At 58.3% G+C, this 18,803-nt stretch overlaps 1 protein-coding gene across 4 annotated transcripts in view; it reads right to left on the bottom strand.

Annotated features, from left to right (window-relative positions):
* Nucleotides 1–15,380: 15,380 nt before the first annotated feature.
* The window catches only part of Card11 (caspase recruitment domain family member 11), a 113,755-nt gene continuing 110,332 nt past the window's right edge, over nt 15,381–18,803 (bottom strand). For all 4 annotated transcript variants that reach the window (XM_047532684.1, XM_047532681.1, XM_047532683.1 and 1 more), the window contains 2 exons: nt 17,717–17,832; nt 15,381–15,864 (listed from right to left, as the gene is read on the bottom strand). In XM_047532684.1, coding sequence (XP_047388640.1) covers nt 15,660–15,864; nt 17,717–17,832 — 321 coding nt within the window. In that variant the 3' untranslated portion in view covers nt 15,381–15,659. The remainder of the gene's footprint in view (nt 15,865–17,716; nt 17,833–18,803) is intronic.

Below are 18,803 nucleotides of genomic sequence, written 5' to 3' on the forward strand. Positions count from 1 at the left end.
TGAAAGGAAACTTTGTATCACCGATTTATAGGGACTCAGCATTACTTGCCAACAAGAGATGATAACACAAAAACCAACATGTCTCCAGTGGATTTTACATTCCCATCTATTTCATGTCTGGATATGTCCTATTTATATGTATTTCATGTATTCTTTTTTTATTTAATTTTTTTTTATTTTTACAGATTGCATTTTGACTCATCGTACACAAATGGGGTACAACTTTTCATTTCTATGGTTGTACACGATGTAGATTCACAGCATTCATATATCATACATATACATAGGGTAATACTGTCTGTTTCATTCTACTGTCTTTCTGTCCCCTACCCCCTCACACCCCATTTTGCTCTACACCATCCAAAGTTCCTTCATTCTTCTCTTCCCTCTGCCACCCACCCCCTCGCTATATATCATCATCCACTTATCAGAGAAAACATCCGGTCTTTGGTTTTTTGGGCTTGGCCTATTTTACTTAGTTGGATATTTTCCAACTTCATCCATTTACCAGAAAATTCCATATTTTATTCTTCTTTATGGCTGAGTAATGCTCCATTGTGTATACATACCGCAGTTTCTTTATCCATTCCTCAATTGAAGGGCATCTCCATTGGTCCCACAATCTAGCTATTGTGAATTGAGCTGCTATGAACATTGATGTGGCTGCATCTCTGTAGTATGCTGATTTTAAGTCCTTTGAGTATAAACCGAGGAGTGGGATAGCTGGGTCAAATGGTGGGTCCACATGTATTCTGATGTATATTATTTTAATAAGTTTTCATTTCCCCCTAAACATGTCTTGTGGATTACACATTGTGAGACCTCCCCTGGGCCATGGAATTCTTCTTTTCCAGCGCAAGGTCTTTGAAATTCATGAAGAAATAGGAGGTGACGGAGGTTACGGAAGCCCCTCTCCCTGTGTGCCCCACCCTGATCCTTTCCCCTTCCTTCTCCTGAGAAAGTGACACATTTTCCATTGACTACTTGTCTTGCTATTGTGTGAATATAGCTCTTCTTGGGAATGTGTGTGGCCATAAGCGATACCCATCGTGCTGGGTTCCAGTTTCACAGATGCGTGCCCATTGTATAGCTGGGAACCTGGAGACCTGGGGGAAGGCGCCCCAAGTTCAAGTGCACATAGTCAAAGGTGTCAGAGCGAGGCTTACACCTGGAGGGACTCTCCAAAGTCCCACTTGTGGGGCCGTTCAGTGATCTGAGGACCCTGGAGGTAATTTTTCTCCCCTTGTACACCAGGACTCATTGGAATGACATTCAGGGCCTGGTGGTCCAGGGGTCCACTCACTTGGGCCTGCCCTGGGCTCTATGCTGTTTTGCAGAAGGGAAATCGGTCCTCTCTGCTCCAGCAAGCGGCTGCATGAAGTGTGGCCCAAACGGGGACCAGGCTGGGCTGCACCTCCACAGAGCAGGGAACAGCCTAATGGTGGAGAATGAAGGGCACTAAGGATCGTAGGAACCCCCAACAGCACCCACCTCTCTGGCTGAAAGGTGGGTCAGAGGCCCCAGAGGGCTGATCTTCCGAGGCCCGGCAGCTCAGCCAGCAGCACAGTCTGTTTGGGGGGATGTGAGGAGGGTGAGGTGCCCCTGGGAGTCACCAAGCTGTCACAGAGAGCAAGGCCACCAGAGAGACAGGGGTCCCAGGCATGCAGGCGGGACTGCAGAGAAGGCCCAGCACCTGTGCATGCCCCCCTGCATAAGAGACACCTGCCCGCCAGCATGCGCAGACGTGAGAGGACACACAGACAAACACACACACACACATCCAAACACATGCACGTACACACACAAAATCACACATGTGCACACACACCCGAAACACACACAGGCAGAGTAGACTGGAGCCCTTCCCACCACTAGAGGGTACTGGAAGTCTTCCCAGCAAATTCATCTGCTGAAACCCGTTCATCTGCTGAAACCCGTGCGTGTGTGTCTGTGCACGCGCGCGCACATACCCACACACACAAACACACACACAGAAAGAAAAAGAAAGGAAATTCCTCTAAAAATATAGCAGTTGATGGTAATTCAAGCTGATGACAGCCGAAGATCCCAGAGGCTGATAACAATGATAGTAAAATCTGAACCGAACGATGTCAGATTAGCAGAGATGCAGTGCCCTCCCTTGCAGATCGATAAACGGCACTGACATTTTTTCCCGTCAGTGCACCCCAACTTGGCCCCTTCTCCAGGTTCCTGGGCATCAAGGTCAGCTCCTGCCCAACAACCCTCCTAACTCCTTCCTGCACCTCCAGGAGCCACATGGTGGCGATGGCCAGGAGCTGGTTTAAGAAATCACATTTCCAAGGGTGACATCCCTGGATCTTGGCGGGTTGTTCTGCTTATTAACCATTACCTGATATGTAGCAGGAGCCTGGTCCTGCAAACCTCGGTGTGGGGCTGCTCCAGTCCCTTTCTGCAGGGCTGGGAACCCTCCCGGGATCCCAATGCCAGCTGGGCTGCAGCCAAGGGACCCCGCCTGTGCCCTTGTTCCTGGAGAACCAGGACTAGCCTGAGCTGTTGGCTGTGGGATGTTCCTCGCCCTCACCCAGGACAATTGGCGTTGAGTCTGTGCCCTTGTTCATGTTAAGCTGCCAGGGACTCCAGGGACAGGAAAGATGGGCTCTTTCAGGGGAGGACTCTGGGCCAGGCCTCACAGGCTCCGGTTTTGTTTGAGGCTCTGCATCCCTGGCTGTTTAGGTGCCTAAGGTTGGGGCCTCTCATGAGACAGCCAGAGGGGTCTGTACCCTGGGCCCTTAGTGCTTACCAGGATTGAGTCCAGAGTGTGCGCATGATGGGCCCCGGCTCGTCGCTCAGGACTTTTCCTGACAACAGACCTTGGTATCCTTCTCTGAATGCTGGAGGCAGGGCTGGGCTCCCTGGCCCTGGCCCCTGCTTCTGCAGCTTCCCTCCATCAGGAACTTCTTACAGGCTCTGCTGGGGTTTGGGGGAGGAGAAGGAGTAGGAAGGAGATGCAGAGGGGCTCCCATGGTAGCAAGGACAGCTGAGCCAACCCTGCCTGTGGCCCTCAGCAATGGGGTGGACAGAGCCACAGACTGTGGTCAGCAGCAAGACACTCCCCCTGCCCCGCTCCAGAAGACAAAATCGCACCTCGTCCTGGACAGAGGTTTTCCTTTTTGAGAATGTGTTCGTTATTTTAACAGCATGTATTGAGCACCTACTGGGTGCCAAGCATGGGTGACTAAGAAGGCAGAGTCCCTGATTCCCTGGACTTTAAATTCTGGCTTTGGTAAGTATGAGTTTCCTCTGGTTGCTGTAACAAGTCACCAAAAACCAGGTGGCTTAAAACAACATGAACAACTTCTCTTACGGTTCTGGAGACCAGAAACTTGAAATGGAGGTGTGGACAGGGTCATGCTCTCTCTGCAGGTCTAGGAAAGAGTCCTTCCTGCCCTGTCAGCTTCTAGGGACTCCTGGGATTCTTTGGCTTGAGGCTGTATCACCCCAATCTCTGCCTCCCTCCTCCCCTGGCCTTCTCTGTGCTCTGAATCCAAATCTCCCTGTCACTTTTCTTATGTGGACACCGTCAATGGACTAGGGTCCATCTCAGATCAGTGTCTCAAGAAATCACACCTGCAAAGAGCCTCTTTCCTAATGAGGCCACATGCACAGGTACTGGTTAGGACTGGTGCAGTTTCTCAGGGGCATCGTTCCATCAGCTTCAGGGTGACGGACAACAAACGGGAGAAGATCGCAGCAGAGAAGAAAGGAGGCCATGCAGGGCTGAGCTGCGGGGTAACGGGAGGCCTTGGCCGGAAGAGTTTTGGGAAACCCTGGGGGGACACTGTGGCTGAATGCTCTGGCAAGAAAAGGGGGCGGGGCCCCAAGTTGTTCTCATTCAATTCCAATGGCCTCCAGTGGGGGGAGTCTAAAGGTCCTAGAACTTTCCAATTTGTGATCCAGAAAGAACCCTCCACCAGGGGTTCTTCAGTCTTTTTGGGGTTTTTCTCTTGGTGCCGGGGATGGAACCCCGGGGCCTCCTGCATGTGAGGCAAGTGCTCCACCACCCAGCTACATTCCTAGCCTTGCGGGGGGGGTGGTGGTGGTTCTTAACTTGAATCTTAAATAGAGAATTCAGGGGGCCTGTGAATTCTGATGGGGAAAAAAGGACCTCTTTATTGCAAATTAGCATTTCCTTTCATTGTGACGGAGGCCGGGAGCAGAGGCCAGTATGGGGTACCTGTTCCCCACAGGAGCTGCGGGGTAGTGTCGCCTCTCCCCCCACGGCTGTCGCAGGTACCTCAAACGCCGCGTCTGCTCCTCACAACTTTGAAATAATGACAGCTGCTGGCCCGTCACTGGCGCTTGTTATCGAATCTTGTTATTCAATGAGCACAAGAGCCACTAAATTACCAGATTACAAATATGCTCTTCAAATATTTTGATAACTGTATTTCAACAGAGCTGATTTCCTCTGCCATCCCGGGTGATCTTCTTTAAGCCTAGAGGACATTGTCTTGATAGAGGGGAGACCCCCGTAGAAGAGGAGGAGACCGAGCCGGGAGGAGGGGAGGAAAGGGGGAGGGGCGGGGAGGGAAAGTGACAAGTTACATTGTGACATTGTGTGCCGTGTGCAAATATGCATCCTGAGCCCCGCTCTACTGTGTCCTTACATGCACCCACACCAGCGTTCTTTAGAGAAGGGGAGGGGTGCTGGGATTTAGGATTTCAGATGCCAGAGGGTTCACGCTCCAAAAAGAGGTTTGGATCGATGCTGGCTGGTCTGACACTAGCCCAAGTGGGTGCAGAAGACCAGCCGCGGCCTCGCGGTCGGCACTGGAGGGCAGTGGAGAGTGTCGGGGTGAAGCGGGACCCGCGTCTGCGCTGCAGGCTCCTGGCTTGAGTGACTGGTGGGTGGGGTGCACTTCAGGGGAGTGGAGTGGGCTGCAGGGTATGAAGCCTTCTTGGGTTTGGCCTCTAATTTGGGGCCAATCCAAGCAGAGAGGCCAAGGGGCCCTGGTTTTGCTAGATGGGCAGTTTCCAGGTTGGGGGTCCACCCGCATGAACTCACTGGATCCTCACGGTAACACTATGTGGCCTGTCACCCCCACTTTACAGGTGAGGAACGGGAGCTGCAGAAAGTGGTCTTGGAATTCAGAGATCCCTTTTCCCATCCTGGAATTCCCACCTCATAATTTCCCAGCCCCACCAGCCCACAGATGCCTGAGGATCCCTCACTGCCAGGCCACAGAGCCAGGGTCAGCTCTGCTGTCACCAGGATGCCTAATGTCTCCCGCGGGCTGCCCCTGGGCTGGGGACGTGGCGGGGGGACCAATGCTATTCTTAGGAGTCAGTGGGTCTCCTCTCTCTCTCCCTCTGCCTCTTCCTGTGTTTCTCTCCTTCCCTCTCCTCTCCTCCCCTTCCTCTTCTTCCTCTCTCAGACACACGCATGGAGACAGCCAGCCTGGTAGCCACCTCCACACCCCAGTCCACCGGACAATCCTGGGGAGGTGCACACAAGGGTCCCTGCAGGTTCAGAACCAAACATGATTCATTTCCAGTCACCCCAGCCTGGGCGGAAACTTAGCCAGGCCCCTGAGGTTCGCAAGCCACGGGAGGCGGGCGGGCATGCGCACTGGGCCCCTTCACGCACGGCTGATTCAGGGTCCACACCAACCAGAGCGCTGGGCCCCTCTCCTCGCACCCCACCCTCTTCCCGGGCAGCTGCCACCCCTGCGCAGGCCCACGAGCCCCGGGTTCCTGCTGCGGAACTGGCAGCCTTGCCATGGGGAGGGATGGTCCCCAGGAGCCGGGGACACGGGGCCGCTGGAAGCAGGGGTGACGCACACAGTGGGGCTGCGGGGGACCCTCTGTGGGGACCACCGCTGGGTGCAGGGGGCAGCGCCGAGAAGAGGTGGTGGAAGTGACACAGGGCAGGGTTCAGTCCCTACCTGCATCTGGCACCTGTGACCCCTGGGCCTTGCTGGCCGCCCTTCTCCTTCCCTGGCCACGGCGGTCCTCCTGGGTCTTGTCTGAGCCCCACCTCCACCCGGGAAGGGCTAGTACCGCCCCTACTGGACCTGCGCCAGGGAAGCCCCAGGGCAGCTGGGGAAGGGCTGGGAGGCTCCCCTCCTTCAGACTCAGCGGGATCTTCCCAGCCGTGAGGCCTGCCCCAGCCTAGGCTTCCCCATCTCTAAAATGGGGACACAGAGAGGCCAGTTTTGGAAACAAGGCCTGTGAGCCCAGCGTGGAGAGCGGGGAGATGACTCTCAGCTGGATGGGAGGGTGGTCTCTGAGGTTAGGAGACCCAGAGGCCCACAGCCGGGGAGAGTCCATCCCCCTCCCTCACCTGAGTTTGGTCCTCAGAGGCCAGGTGAATAAATCAGGGTAATGGGACATGAGGGGAAATGGGTGGGGTTGCAACAGGGATGGTGGCAGGTCCCCAGCCCTGCCACTGCTGCCCTAACTCACAGAGGCAGGATCTGAGGAGCGGTGGGGCAAGGTGCCAGGGCAGGGGCAGCCGTGAGCTAGGAAGCCCAGCCACCTCCTGGGGGAGGCCAGCCAGGTCCAGCTCCCCAGAGGCACTGAGCTGGTGGTGGGGACAGAGTGGTCTCTGCTCTCAGTTTTTGTTTGAATGAATACAAATTTGATGACACAGTTGAGTCAGGAGAAAAGTCAGGTGGGAGTCAAGGGCGGGCTGTGGGTGGGTGTGTGGTCACCTACGGCCTGGGAGAAGAGACAGGCCCCGAGGAAGGCAGAGTCCCAGAGTGGCACCCCAGGGCCCTAGGAGCCGGTGCAGCTGGGGAGCCCACCCTGTCCACTCAGCCAGGTAGACGGGCCTGAGAGCCTCCTTCCCTTGTGAGCCGTCACCACAAGGCTGCCCTGTCTGTAGCTGGAGTCAGGCCTCTTGACAGATGAATGGATCAAGAAACCATGGCACACACACCCCTCAGAGTTTCACTTAACCGTGGAGACAGATGAAATGATGGCCTTTGCCAGTCAACGAATGGAAATGGCGGCCATCATGCCAAGTGAAATAAGCCAGGCTCAGAAAGGCAAGGGTTGAACGTCTTCTCTCCTCTGTGGAAGCTAGAGCAAAATAAAGGAAAGAAGGTGGTGGTTTGGGGGGAGCAGATATTTTAAAGATACAAGGAGGGTCCATGGAGAAGGAGATGGAGAGTGTGGGAAGTGGAGGAGCAGGAAGGGGGAGGAAATACAGAATGAATTTAACCAAAGCATGTCGTGTACCTGAATGGGCATACCACAGGGAATTTCACCATTATGTCCATGTAGAAAGTACCAATCAAAAACAAATAAACAAATGGGGGCACACACCTGTCATTCCAGTGGCTCAGGAGGCTGAGGCAGGAGGATCGTGAGTTCAAAGCCAGCCTCAGAAAAAGTGAGGTGCTAAGGAACTCAGTGAGACCCTGTCTCTGAGTAAAATACAAAAATAGGGCTGGGGATGTGGCTCAGTGATCCAGTATTCCTGAGTTCAGTTCCTGATACCCAATAAATAAATAAATAAGCAAAGGAAACATCAATAGAGTAGAGGAAGGAGAATAGGGGGAAGGAGGAGGAGAGGGGAAGGTGGAGGGATGGAGATTGAAATCAAATTCCACGCATGTGTGATTTTGTCAGAATGAACACGACTATGATGTATGACTATAATGTTCCAATTAAAAAATGGTGGTAAATGAACACGACACAGACGTCACCATCTGAACTGTTAGAAAGCAAACCCATCATCCACTATGATGCTTGAAATGTTTTCTTTCCCTCCCAGAGACTCCTCTCACACGGTCTTACTTTCTCTTCTTGGAAATTTTTACCCCACTTCCAGTTCAACTCCCTCTCTTGTCCTCCCTTGACATAAATGCTCAGGGCTGGGAGGGGTACATTGTCCTGGGGGAGAGAGGGGAAGGACACTGAGCAGGTGGTCAGGAACTTGGTGGTGGAGGGAAAAGCCCAGCCCACCCTGCGGCAGCCTCTTTCATCCGAGCTGATGAGCATTGACTCCAGTATCCACCTACCTCAGTGCCTTTGCACCTGCAGTTCCCAGTGCTGGGAGTGCCCCTGCCCTGTGCCTTTGTGTGGTGTCCACTCCTGCAGGCCTCTGTTCCCTAATTCCTCTTCAAAGGAGACATGCCATTTAAACAAACTCCCTCGTGGTAAACACACCCACTATCTCTGACTTTCTGTGTCTGAGTGGTAATGTGTAGAGCCCAAGGGGGGGTTGCCTTTGGTTAAAGCCAATCCCATTCCTCTTGTCAGTGATTGGTCCAGGGGAGACAATTGACTCAGTACTGACCAATGAGATGCAGAAAAGCATGATGGGAGCGGCTGAGAAGGTTAATCCTCCATGACAAAGAAGCCCTATGAGTGGAGGTGGCCCTCAATTTTTCCCTTCCTGCTTGGGGCACCAGTATGGGAGGATGTGATGCCTGGATCTGTGGCAGCCTTCTTGTACTGATGAGGCAACTGGGCTGACGTAGGAAACCAACAGTCTTCTTGAACAATCAGTCTGGCAAGAACAAGACCTTCATCCTGCAGGGCACCAAGCGTGTGAGGCTGACTACCAGCTGCCCCTGTAGATGGATTGTTTGCTTGTCTGTTTGCATGGTCCCCACGTGTCCCTATTGCCTTAGCCTCGTCCACTTTGGTCATTGACCATCCTGCTGGCCAGGGGACAACTTTGCTGGCAATGCACTCACTTACCTAACACGGCCAGCAAGAAGCCAGCGCCCTGGGAGAAGGGCCTTGGTGCTAACCCTCTGGATTCTGGGACTGTCCCTGTGCCAGGCTCAAGGCAGGACCCAGCAGCCCTGTGCAGCACAGTCCCGTGAACTTCCTGCCACAGTGGAAGCGTTGGGTCTCCTCTGCCTGGTGCGGAGGAGGGATGGGCCAACGCGACTGGGGAGCCGGGTCTTCAATTTTATTGACTTTAGATCAATTTACACTGAAGTAGCTGCTTGTGGCTCGTGGCCCCACGTGGCCAGGGTGGCAGCGTCACCCATCTCTGCAGCTTGCTGGGCAGTGTCCTGCTCCTGGGAGCGGTAGTGCTCCCCACTGGGGTCCCGGGAGCCGGTCGGCCTGAGTCTGGGGTCACCTGGGGGCAGGTGAGCCTTAGGGCAGGTGCCGCAGGCCGGGGCGCTGTCCGTGGGGAGCAGCCTCGCGATGGCCGCCCGAGGCCATCTTCTTCTTCTTGCAGCTTCTTGCGGCTCAGGACTGCTCAGACAGGCGGCAGCCCCCAAGCCGCCCCCAGTGAGCTTTCCTGTCGCCTCGCGACAGTCACAGTGCAGAGACAAGACGGCTAAAGGCCACACAGCGCGGGGCAGCAGGGTTGTGGCCGGGGTGTGCGGCGAGTCGGCCAGCAGAGGGGAGAGTGGAGCCCAGTGAGGGGCCGGTGCTGAGGAGGAGGCACGGGGGAGGAGCGGGAGCGAGGGAGGCCCAGCCTCCGGCCTGGCGAGTCTGGGTGGACGGGGTCCCTCACAGCAGGGGGAGGGGAGGACTCAGCCTGGGTCTAGGAGAGTGGGGTGGGGTCCTGGCCTCCAGCTGTCGTGGAGCTGGGCTTCCTGAGAACTGAGGCACCAGGAGACCCCCTTCCAGGCCCGATTCTTGCCATCAAGTCAGAGGATTTCAGACGTGTCACTCAGAGTGACAGGAATGGGTTTATTAAAGGGATAGGAAAGGGAAAGGGGTCCCTCTCAAGGGGGAGTGGGTCCTCTCTGAGGAGAGGGACAGCTTGCCTCTCCCACACTCTGGTTTTATTGGGGATCCCAGAGAAGCTTCCAGAGTCCCACCCAAGTCCCCCTCTTGACTTTTGACTGACAGCAGGGTGACGTCAGACTTTCAAGTCCCCACTGTCAAGGCAACTCCAGGGCACCTGGGCTCATCTGACTGGTTCTAACTGGATCCTTAACCACACATTCTTACAGATTTTGTGGTTAGGAGGAACAATCTTTGTCTCCCAGTTTCAGGATCTGGTCACAAAAGTCTCTCCCTTCAGGGTAACTTGGGTTCCTCTTTTTAATTTTTTTTGATACTGGGGATTGAACTCAGGGGCACTTGACCACTGAGCCACATCCTCAGCCCTATTTTGTAGTTTATTTAGAGACAGGGTCTCACTGAGTTGCTTAGCGCCTCGCTTTTGCTGAGGCTGGTTTTGAACCCACAATCCTCCTGCCTCGGCCTCCCCAGCTGCTGGGATTCCAGGCCTGCGCCCCGCCCGGCTGGGTTCCTCCCATCGACATTATCTGGGGCCTGCACTTCTCTGCAGTGAGCAGGTGGTTTGCTGAGGAACGTGACATGTGCTGTCCACCGAGGCCAGGCAGGGCTGCAGGCCAATGGCTTCTTGGAAAAGGAAGTGCGAGGGGGTCGGCACCCTGGGCCCACCTGTTCCCACCGTCCTCACCCATCCGTCCCCCGGAGTCCCCGGAGGAACCACGTCCACGATCCACGCGTGCCACTTTGTAGTGAAGAACAGCAGCTCCTTGGGGCGTCCAGACCTTAGAACCGTGTGTGACTAGGTGTGGGGGTGGCAGGGGGTCCGCTGCCCACTCGCGAGCCATCCTGATGGGTCAGATGCGTGTCTGTCGAAAAGGCCCCGTCCGAGCCCCCACCTGCCCCGGTCACCAGCCGCCAAGCCCCAACCTGCAGAGCCGTGTGCCCCCCCAGGAGGCCGGAGCAGAGTCCCCGGGGGCTCTCCCTGCAGATCGAGGCTGCCCGAGACGCCAGGCAGACGTTCCCTGGAAACAGCCCACTGCTCCTCGTCAAGGGGAGACGCGACAGCCGTCGCCCACAGACCAGACAGGCCCTCCTGAGTGCCGGTGTGGACAGAGCTGCAGGGTCACCGTTCAGTGGGGCGAGCAGGTAGGGGACCTGGTATGTGTGTGGCAAAATGGTCTGATGTGCACGGAGAGTTCCGGAAGGACACGGTGACACTGGTGAAGGTGGCCTCCCGATTGTTCTGGGGGCACAGGGCGGGGACGGGACGAGGGTGGCAGTGTGACGTGCAGGCTCTTCATCCTGTCAACCCCAGGGTCCCTGCGGCGTCCACACACTTTCAAAGGAGAACCGGGTCTCGCCACCCCATCCTCCCTTCTGAGGTCCCCGTCCCTGCCGTTTGGTTCTGTGACTTCTTCTGTGATGGAAGGGTGTGTGTTCCGCCGCTGGCCTGAGAGATGACAGGCTGGATGTCCCCATGTGCCGGGCCACCTGGGGCTGGGCTCGGGCAGGTGTCCGCTTGTGGCTTCCTTTTATCTCATGACAGCCACGGGCGGTCAGCACTGTTCTGCTTTCCTGGCGACCTGCGGCCGGGTGGGTGACGGTGGCCGGGCGGGCCGGGGGAGGGGCAGGCGTTTCCTGTCGCTCCCTCTGGCTTCCTGGGGTCTGGGGTGGTATGGGGGGTTCAGCCTCCAGCCTGCGGCCCCCGAGCACAGGGCCAGGCCTCGGGGTCCAGCCTGTGCTCCGGAAGTAGTTGGCACGCGCCCTGGCAGGGAGCCACCAGCACCCCAGCTTTCTGGAACTGGGGAAGGCGGGACGATGGGAGGAGGCGGACCTCAGACCCCAGGGAGGAAAATTGTTAGATGTGGAGTGGGGGGGGGGGGGCGGGGCCAAGCCTGAGCTCCCCGCCTCGGTTTCCTCATCTGTAGTCGGGTTTCAGCACTGCCCGCCTCCCTCTCCGGACCCACCGGGATCCTCACATGTGGAGAGGGGCCTGTCTACACGCCACTCCGTGGGTCAACTCACGGCCAATGATCTCTACGGCCCCGATGATGTAGCAGAGGCCCAGAGAGGGCAGCCCACTGGTCTGGGTCACACAGCAAGCCCATGGCTCACCCAGAATTGCAGCTGAGGCTCAGCTGACCTGAGGCCTAGTGCCTTGCTGAGCATGTCCCTGACTGGGGTATCTGTATAATACGTGACCCTGAAACATGGTGACTTAGGACATAGCAGTGGTATCGTGTCTCCTGAGCTGTGGACCAGGGGGTGGGACGGCCTCCTCTGGCTCACCTGGAGTTCTCAGTGGGCGACTGGACGGTCTGAGCTGCCCTTCCCCCCGGCCTAGTGTCCTCCGGCTCCCCCCGGGGGTTCTCGGGCCTTTGTCACACGGGTTCTCTGGTTCATACGGGGCAGCTCTGGCCTCTGAGATGGAGTGGAAGCTGCGGGTCCTCTCCGAGGCCGGTCCCCAGCGTCCCTCTTGGGGTCAAAGCCAGAGCCGACTCCGGGGGAAAGAGATGGACCCCAGCACTTGGAGGAGGAGGGGTCTGTGGCCCCACAACCCACAGGCCTCCCCGGGTCAGGGAGGGAAAGGGAGTTTCATGAGCCCTGAGAGGCGAGGCCAGCTCACGGGGCAGAGTGGACCTGGACGCCTGGGAGTCCCCGGCTGTCCCCAACCCTGTGGACAGGGGTCCTCACAGGCACCCAGGCGACGGGATGGCGGTGGGGAGCCCAGGCACACAGGCTGGCTTCTCCTGGGTCCGATGACATCACTGGAGGCTGAGTAGGGCAGGCCCCCGACCCTGTGGGCGACCAAAGGTGCTGAAGGGACACCGGGAGCCAGGCCTCCCGTGAGGTCAGGGCCGCCCTCTTGACCTCGACAGACCTGCCAGGAAAGGCCCAGGGAGCAGCGGGCAGGCTGGCGGGCCTCGGGCCCAGCCGCAGCACTTGCAGGCCGGTCGATGCTCCGAGGGCGGCCCTGGGCGGTTGCCTGTGCTCAGTCGGGCCCCTCTCGCCCTTCTCATGCTCCTCATGGTGGCCCTCAGGGCTGGCCGAGGAGGCCAGTGTCCCAGAACCGCAGCCTGGTCAGGTGGGACCCCAGGGCCAGCCGGCGGCGGCACTGCTGGGGCGCGAGAGGGGATCCGCACCCTCTGCATCGCGACATCCAGCCACCCTGCCCAGGCCAGCAGCTGCCCCAGATGCCGAGCCCTTCCCATCCCTCAAACAGCCGAGAAGGCCACCTCTGAACAAAAGCACCAAGGGGAGCCTGGGCTTGGCCAATCAACCAGACCTGGGTGGAGCTGTAGCTTGACAGCTCTGTGACATTGGTCAAGTTACTCAACCTCTCTGAGCTTCAATTTTCTCCCATACGAGATGGAGAAGAGCTTGGGGATAAGGGGCTTGCCACAGAGCAGGAGCCCCAGAACCAGTTGTGAATCCTGGCCAAAACCCAAGAGCAGTGATCTGTGACCTTTTCGGGGCTCACGGGATGTGCTGGGAATCTGAGGAAGCCGGGGGGTGCCCCGGAGCGCACGGCCACCTCAGCTACGACGGGATTTCCGGGGCCGCTCTCTGGGCTGAGCTTTGTGGTGCCCGAGACCAACCCAGCGCCGTCTCTGGTGTCATTGACCTGGCACAGGCTCCTTGCCAGAGCCTTGGGCTCTTGACTTGCAGGGTGGCCGGTCTCCCTGCGCCCTGGGCAGCAGAACGGGGCCCTGCCTGGCTCCCCAGGCAGCTGCGGGGTTGGCGGAGCCCGGGGCTGGGAGTCGCCGGCAGGGCCTCCTCTGACACCCTCCAGAGCGTCTCCTCCAGGGAGAGACGGGCCTGTCACCTCCTGTCCCCTTGCCGGGCAGGGTCTTGCCCACGCCGTGCCCGCTGGAGCCTGGCCATCATCACCAGGGAAGGCAAAACCCGCCGTCCTCTTTCCAGATCTTTCCCCGCACACGGCTCGGCTCCCCGGCCGAGCCAGCTGGTGATTCTGCATGGCGAGCCCGAGGACCCTGGAGTCAAATAAATAAGCAGAAATACATCAGCAGGCCTTTCCCCGGGTGGCCTTTTCCAGTCACGTCTGTCCCGGGGCACCTTGGCTTCTCAGGGGAACCGCGATGACCTCGGCTGGGGGAGATTTACGGTTTAACTTCAGGCTTCGACAGGGCCCAGGCGAGGGCTTTCAGGCCCGGCCAGCGGCTCTGCGGGGCCGTGTGTGACGCCTTGAGTTGCCGCCTTGCAGGCCCAGCGTGACCGGCTCGGTTCAGGGGCTGTTCTGGAAAAGGACGCTGCAGCTGGCTGGCGTGGCGGGGGACGGCTCCCGGTTTACAGGTGCCACACTTGGGGCAGATCTGCCTGGTGGTGTGCAGAGGGATCGAGGGAGGGACGGCGGGAGACCAGGCGCCCTCCTCCGGCTCCCACCCAGCAGCTCCCCTCTCCCCAGAATTTGCAGCGCTAATTTGTCTTCTGAGAGCCCAAATGCCAGAAATCGCCGTAGGCCACGCAGGGCTGTGTTTTAGGATGAGATATTTATTAGTACAGTTCTTCTGTGAACAATTCCTTTCTTGATTATGTGGCCCCCAAAAAATAACCTAGCAGAAGATCAACCCGTGGCATTTGAAACTGTAGAGAAAAGGGGTTTTCCTGTGTCTCTTAGGAACGGCTCTAGGCTACGAGTAACGGAGAACTGAAATAGCCACTTAATACAAGATAAAAATTTATCTCATGTAGAAGAAGCCTGGGCAGCGGTCCTGGGCTCTCGGATGTCATCGTCGACTCTGGCGCCTTCTCTCTTTCTGTTCCACCATCCTCTGAGTGGGATTGCCCATTCTCATGGTGACCTCAAGATTCCAAGAGGACTGCCTTAGCTCCAGTCATCGCATCTACATTCCAGGCGGAAAACTGGAGGGAGGAGCGCTTCGTTTGGTTTGCGCCCCTAAACCTTTCCTGGTTTCCTTGATGAACCCGAGCTACAAGGGAAGCTGGGACCTATGGGTGTTTCGCTGTGCACACAGATTCTCAGAAAAAAATCAGGATTCTGTTAGGAAGGGAGCAGGGACCCTGGGTTGTCTGCTTGCAGTTGCTCCCCCAGTTCCTGGCGACTCCCTGCCCAGCCGAGGGCGCCACCTGGCCTGGTCTGGCTGTGCCCCGTTGGGTCCCGACTTGGCAGACATGCACGGCGCAGGTAAGGAGCCGGGTTCCAGTCCCGCAGGGCCGCTGCGGCTGCGGTGGAGGGAGGTGCTGCTCTCCTGCGCTTGCAGCTCCTGGGTGGGGGGGGCAAGCCCACGGGAGGGCCTCACCCCAGCCCCTCCTGAACCCCAGGAGGAGGCTGCAGGAACAAAGGCAGGGGACAGAGGTGCCGGTGGGGACGCTGGGGTGAGGCCTGGCCTCGGGCAGCGGTGGGGATGCGGCCGTGCACAGCAAGCCCTCCGAGCCGCCCGTGGGAGGCGGGTCCTTCCAGGCGGGACCCCTCCCCCTCCAGACCAGGACGCACTCGAGCCCCGGCGGGTGCGGCAGTGAGGACGCCCCAACCCGGTTGTGACCCGGGACTGTCCTGGGGACAAGGCCGCCGTCCTTCACCCTGGGGCCTGAGCCACTGCTGAGCCTCAGCTGAGCTGGCTGGGCGCAGTGCTCAGCCGAGGAGGACGGGGAGGGACAAACCTCGGGAACACTCACGTTAAAAAAAATTAAATGAATAAAGGACTGAAAATTTTAATGCAAGAGAAATGGCTGCGTGTCCCACGGTGGCTCCCAGGCCTGCCTCTCCCAGGACCGTGCTGAGGCCGGGTGGCAGCACACCTGTCCCACGCGTGACATTCAACTGCGGCTGCTCTGGCTTCTGCGGGGCCTGAGGCCCGGGCCTGGCCCTCTGCTCATGCCAGCAGGGCCTGACCACTGGGCCGGGCGGCCTCCAGTGGACTCGGCGATGCCCTGCTCCTCCCCAGTGTCTGTCCCCAGCTGCGTCTGCACCCGGCTCAGAGCTGGTCCTCGTCCACCCACACGGTCTTGCGCTGCTCCTCGCCGATCTTCTCTTTGATGACCCGCAGCAGCTCCTCCAGGCTGCCCCACACCTCGGCCTCCACCGTGGCGTAGAGGCAGGGCAGGGCCTCCAGCTCCCTCTCCTTCAGCCGGCACAGCCGCAGGAACTCCTCCTCCGTCTCCGGCCGGGGCAGCAGCTTCCTGGTGGGGGAGACACACCGGACGTCAGGGGGCTGCGGGGCTGGCTCCCCGCAGGGGCGGGGGACAGAGGCCGGCCCTGGACAGCCTCAGAAGCAGGGCAGGCGTGACCGTGGCCGCCCGGGCACCGAGGAGCTGGGGACTTCCCAGCCCACCCTGAGCACTTGGTGGCCGCCACTGCACCCCACCAGCAGGCCCTCCACGCGCTGGCTGCCCTCTGACACCCAGGGCACCGCACCCCCTCATGCCGGCCACTGTGGGAGTCCCCAGAAGCGGGGGTTTTCAAAAAGTTACTTTTAATCTTGTGATAATACACGGAATATAGAAATTTTGTACTTTAACTACTTTAAACATGTATGATTCAGAAGCGTTAAGTACGTTCACTGCTGTACGACCAAGCTCCAGAACTCTCTCCTCTTGCCAAGCTGAGGCTCTGCGCCCCCAGCCCCACCCCAGCCCCCGCCTCCCATCAGTCTACTCCTCTCTAGGGCTCTGACCACGCTGGGGACTTCAAGTGACTGGACTCAGCGTGTCCTCTTGTGACGGGTTATTTCCCTTGGCAAAATGTTCTCAGGGTTTATCCAAGTGGGAGCAGGTATCAGGAGACCCTTCCTTTTCAAGGCTGAGTAATGCTCCATTCTGTGCCTCCGTTCATCTGTCAAGGGACACCCAGCGGCTTCCGCCTTTTGGCTGTTGTGAATAATGCTACCGTGGACGTGGGTGTGCCACATTCCTTATACCCTGCTTCCAGTTCTCCTGGGCACAGACTCCAAAGTGAATCCCATAGTGCCTCTGAGCTGAACTTGGGGGGATTGCCATTGTGATTTCCTGGGGGGTGGTGTCATTTCAAACCACGCTAGAGCCCCCCAGGGGTGCACGGGGTCCAGCTGCCCAGCCACGAGTTACTCCCGTCTCATCTGTTCAGTGATGGCTTCCCCAGGACCTGACACTAACAGGTGCTCTGAAAATACAGGTGGGAGGGATGGAGTGGCCTCACCCCTGTCACTGTGTCACCCCATCTGGGAAGTGGTCACAAGGCTTGCTCTGCAGCTGTGTGGGGGCAGGCGGGGACCCCAGATGATGCCACTGGAGGGCAAATCTGTCTTATTCAGGTTCCAAGCTTAGCGCCACCCTGGCTTCCTGTCCAACCCCACGGCTGACCTGTGGCAAATTCTGCAGGCTCAGTGCTGGGCAGGATCCAGAGTCACTTTTTTTCTTCTTCTTTTTACTTTGGTACCAGGGATCGAACTCAGGGGTACTTAACCACTGAGCTACATCCCCAGCCCTCTTCATATTTTAAGACAGGGGTTTCACTAAGTTGCTGAGGCCGGCTTTGAACAAGTGATCCTCCTGCCTCAGCCTTCTGAGCTGCTGGGATGCCAGGCATGCACCACTGTGCCCAGCCGGGGTCACTTTCTCGTCACCTCCTGCCCCGGATCCTGGCCTGCAGCGTCCTCCTTGCCTGGGCATGAGCATAGTACCGTGCGCTTCAACAGAGGCAGGGAGAGCAGCCGTTGACCTCCTGAATTAGACTCTGCTCAGAACCTCAGTGGCTTCCTGTCTCACTCAGAATTAGAGGCCACATCCTTCCTGCAGCCGACCAGGCCCCATGTGGTCGAGACCTGACTTCTCCAGCCTCCTCAGGCCTGTCTCTGTGACCGCGCTGGGTCTGGTTGGCTCCCCTGCAGGGTCTCCCTTTGGGGCTCCTCCCATCACCTGTCCCCACCAGCTGGGTCCTCTGCCATGGACTGAGGTCTGGTCCTGAGTGAGGACCTACTGAAGGGGTGCAGGGCGGGCAGGGCAAGCCCGGGAGCCAGGTAGGCGGGGCAGCTGTGAGGGACGGGGCGGGGCCTACCTGAACCTCTTGGTGTTCTTCTCGGACACCCGGATGAAGAGCACGATGGGGTAGATCTTGCACTTGATCAGGTCCCGCACGCAGCTGATGCCCGTCTCCAGCAGGCAGTGCTTGTTCTATGAATGCAGCCGCCACCAATCAGCAGCGCCCCTTCCGGCCCGCCCCGGCCTCTGTGGTGCCAGGAGCAGGGCCCAGGAGCAGGGCCAGGCTCCCCCGGACCGATGTCAGGGCCATGAGAGTGAACCAGGGGGCAACCAAGGCCAAACCTGGCCTCCGCGAGCCCAGGCCCTGCACCCCGGACTCTGCATGACCCTGCTGTGCATGGTGATGTGCTGGCAGAGACCAGGCCCCAGAGCGGTTTCAACAAAACACCAGCCATGCCAGCCGCCCTTCCAGGTTGGGAGACAGCAGAAAGGCAAGTAGGGAGCCGGGCGTGGAGGGCACACCTGTGATCCCAGTGGCTGGGGAGGCTGAGGCAGGAGGATTACAAGTTCAATGCCAGCCTCAGCAACTTAGGGAGGCCCTGACTCTGAATAAAAAATAAAACTAAATCATAAAAAGGGCTGGGATGTGGCTCAGTGGTTAAGCACCCCAAGGCCAGGCTGGTGGGTAGGTCCTGGATTACCTGCAGGGCCCGTAACCATGACAAAGGACGGTCCAGGGCCTCACAGAAGGCATCGAGAACAAACACTGAACTCACAGTGAGCCAGAATGTAACTGCCCATCCTAAGTGTGCAATTCCACAACCTCGCACGCCTAGCACGTGGGGACAGGCACCCGGGCCCAGGGGCCCTCCCAGCCCCGTGCTCCCTCCTGACCACTGCAGGAGTGCCTGTCCTGGCTCAGCAGCATGGGACTGCTGGAGGCGGGACCTTCCTGCTGAGGCCACCTGCGCACCAGCCAGCCTGGCTGCTACCTCTGTGCTCCGGGGACAGAGCTTCCCGAGCTGCTTTAACACACGTCAAACCCTCCAGGCTGCCCCAGAGCTCGGCCTCTGCCTTCACGTGGGCATGTGCAGGGGCGGCCAGCAGCTGGGTGGTGGTGCGGAGGTCCTGGCTGGGCCCCCCACGGGCCCCTCCACCAGGGC

The sequence above is a fragment of the Sciurus carolinensis genome, chromosome 18 (genome assembly GCF_902686445.1).
Source record: "Sciurus carolinensis chromosome 18, mSciCar1.2, whole genome shotgun sequence".
Classification (NCBI taxonomy): Eukaryota; Metazoa; Chordata; class Mammalia; order Rodentia; family Sciuridae; genus Sciurus; species Sciurus carolinensis.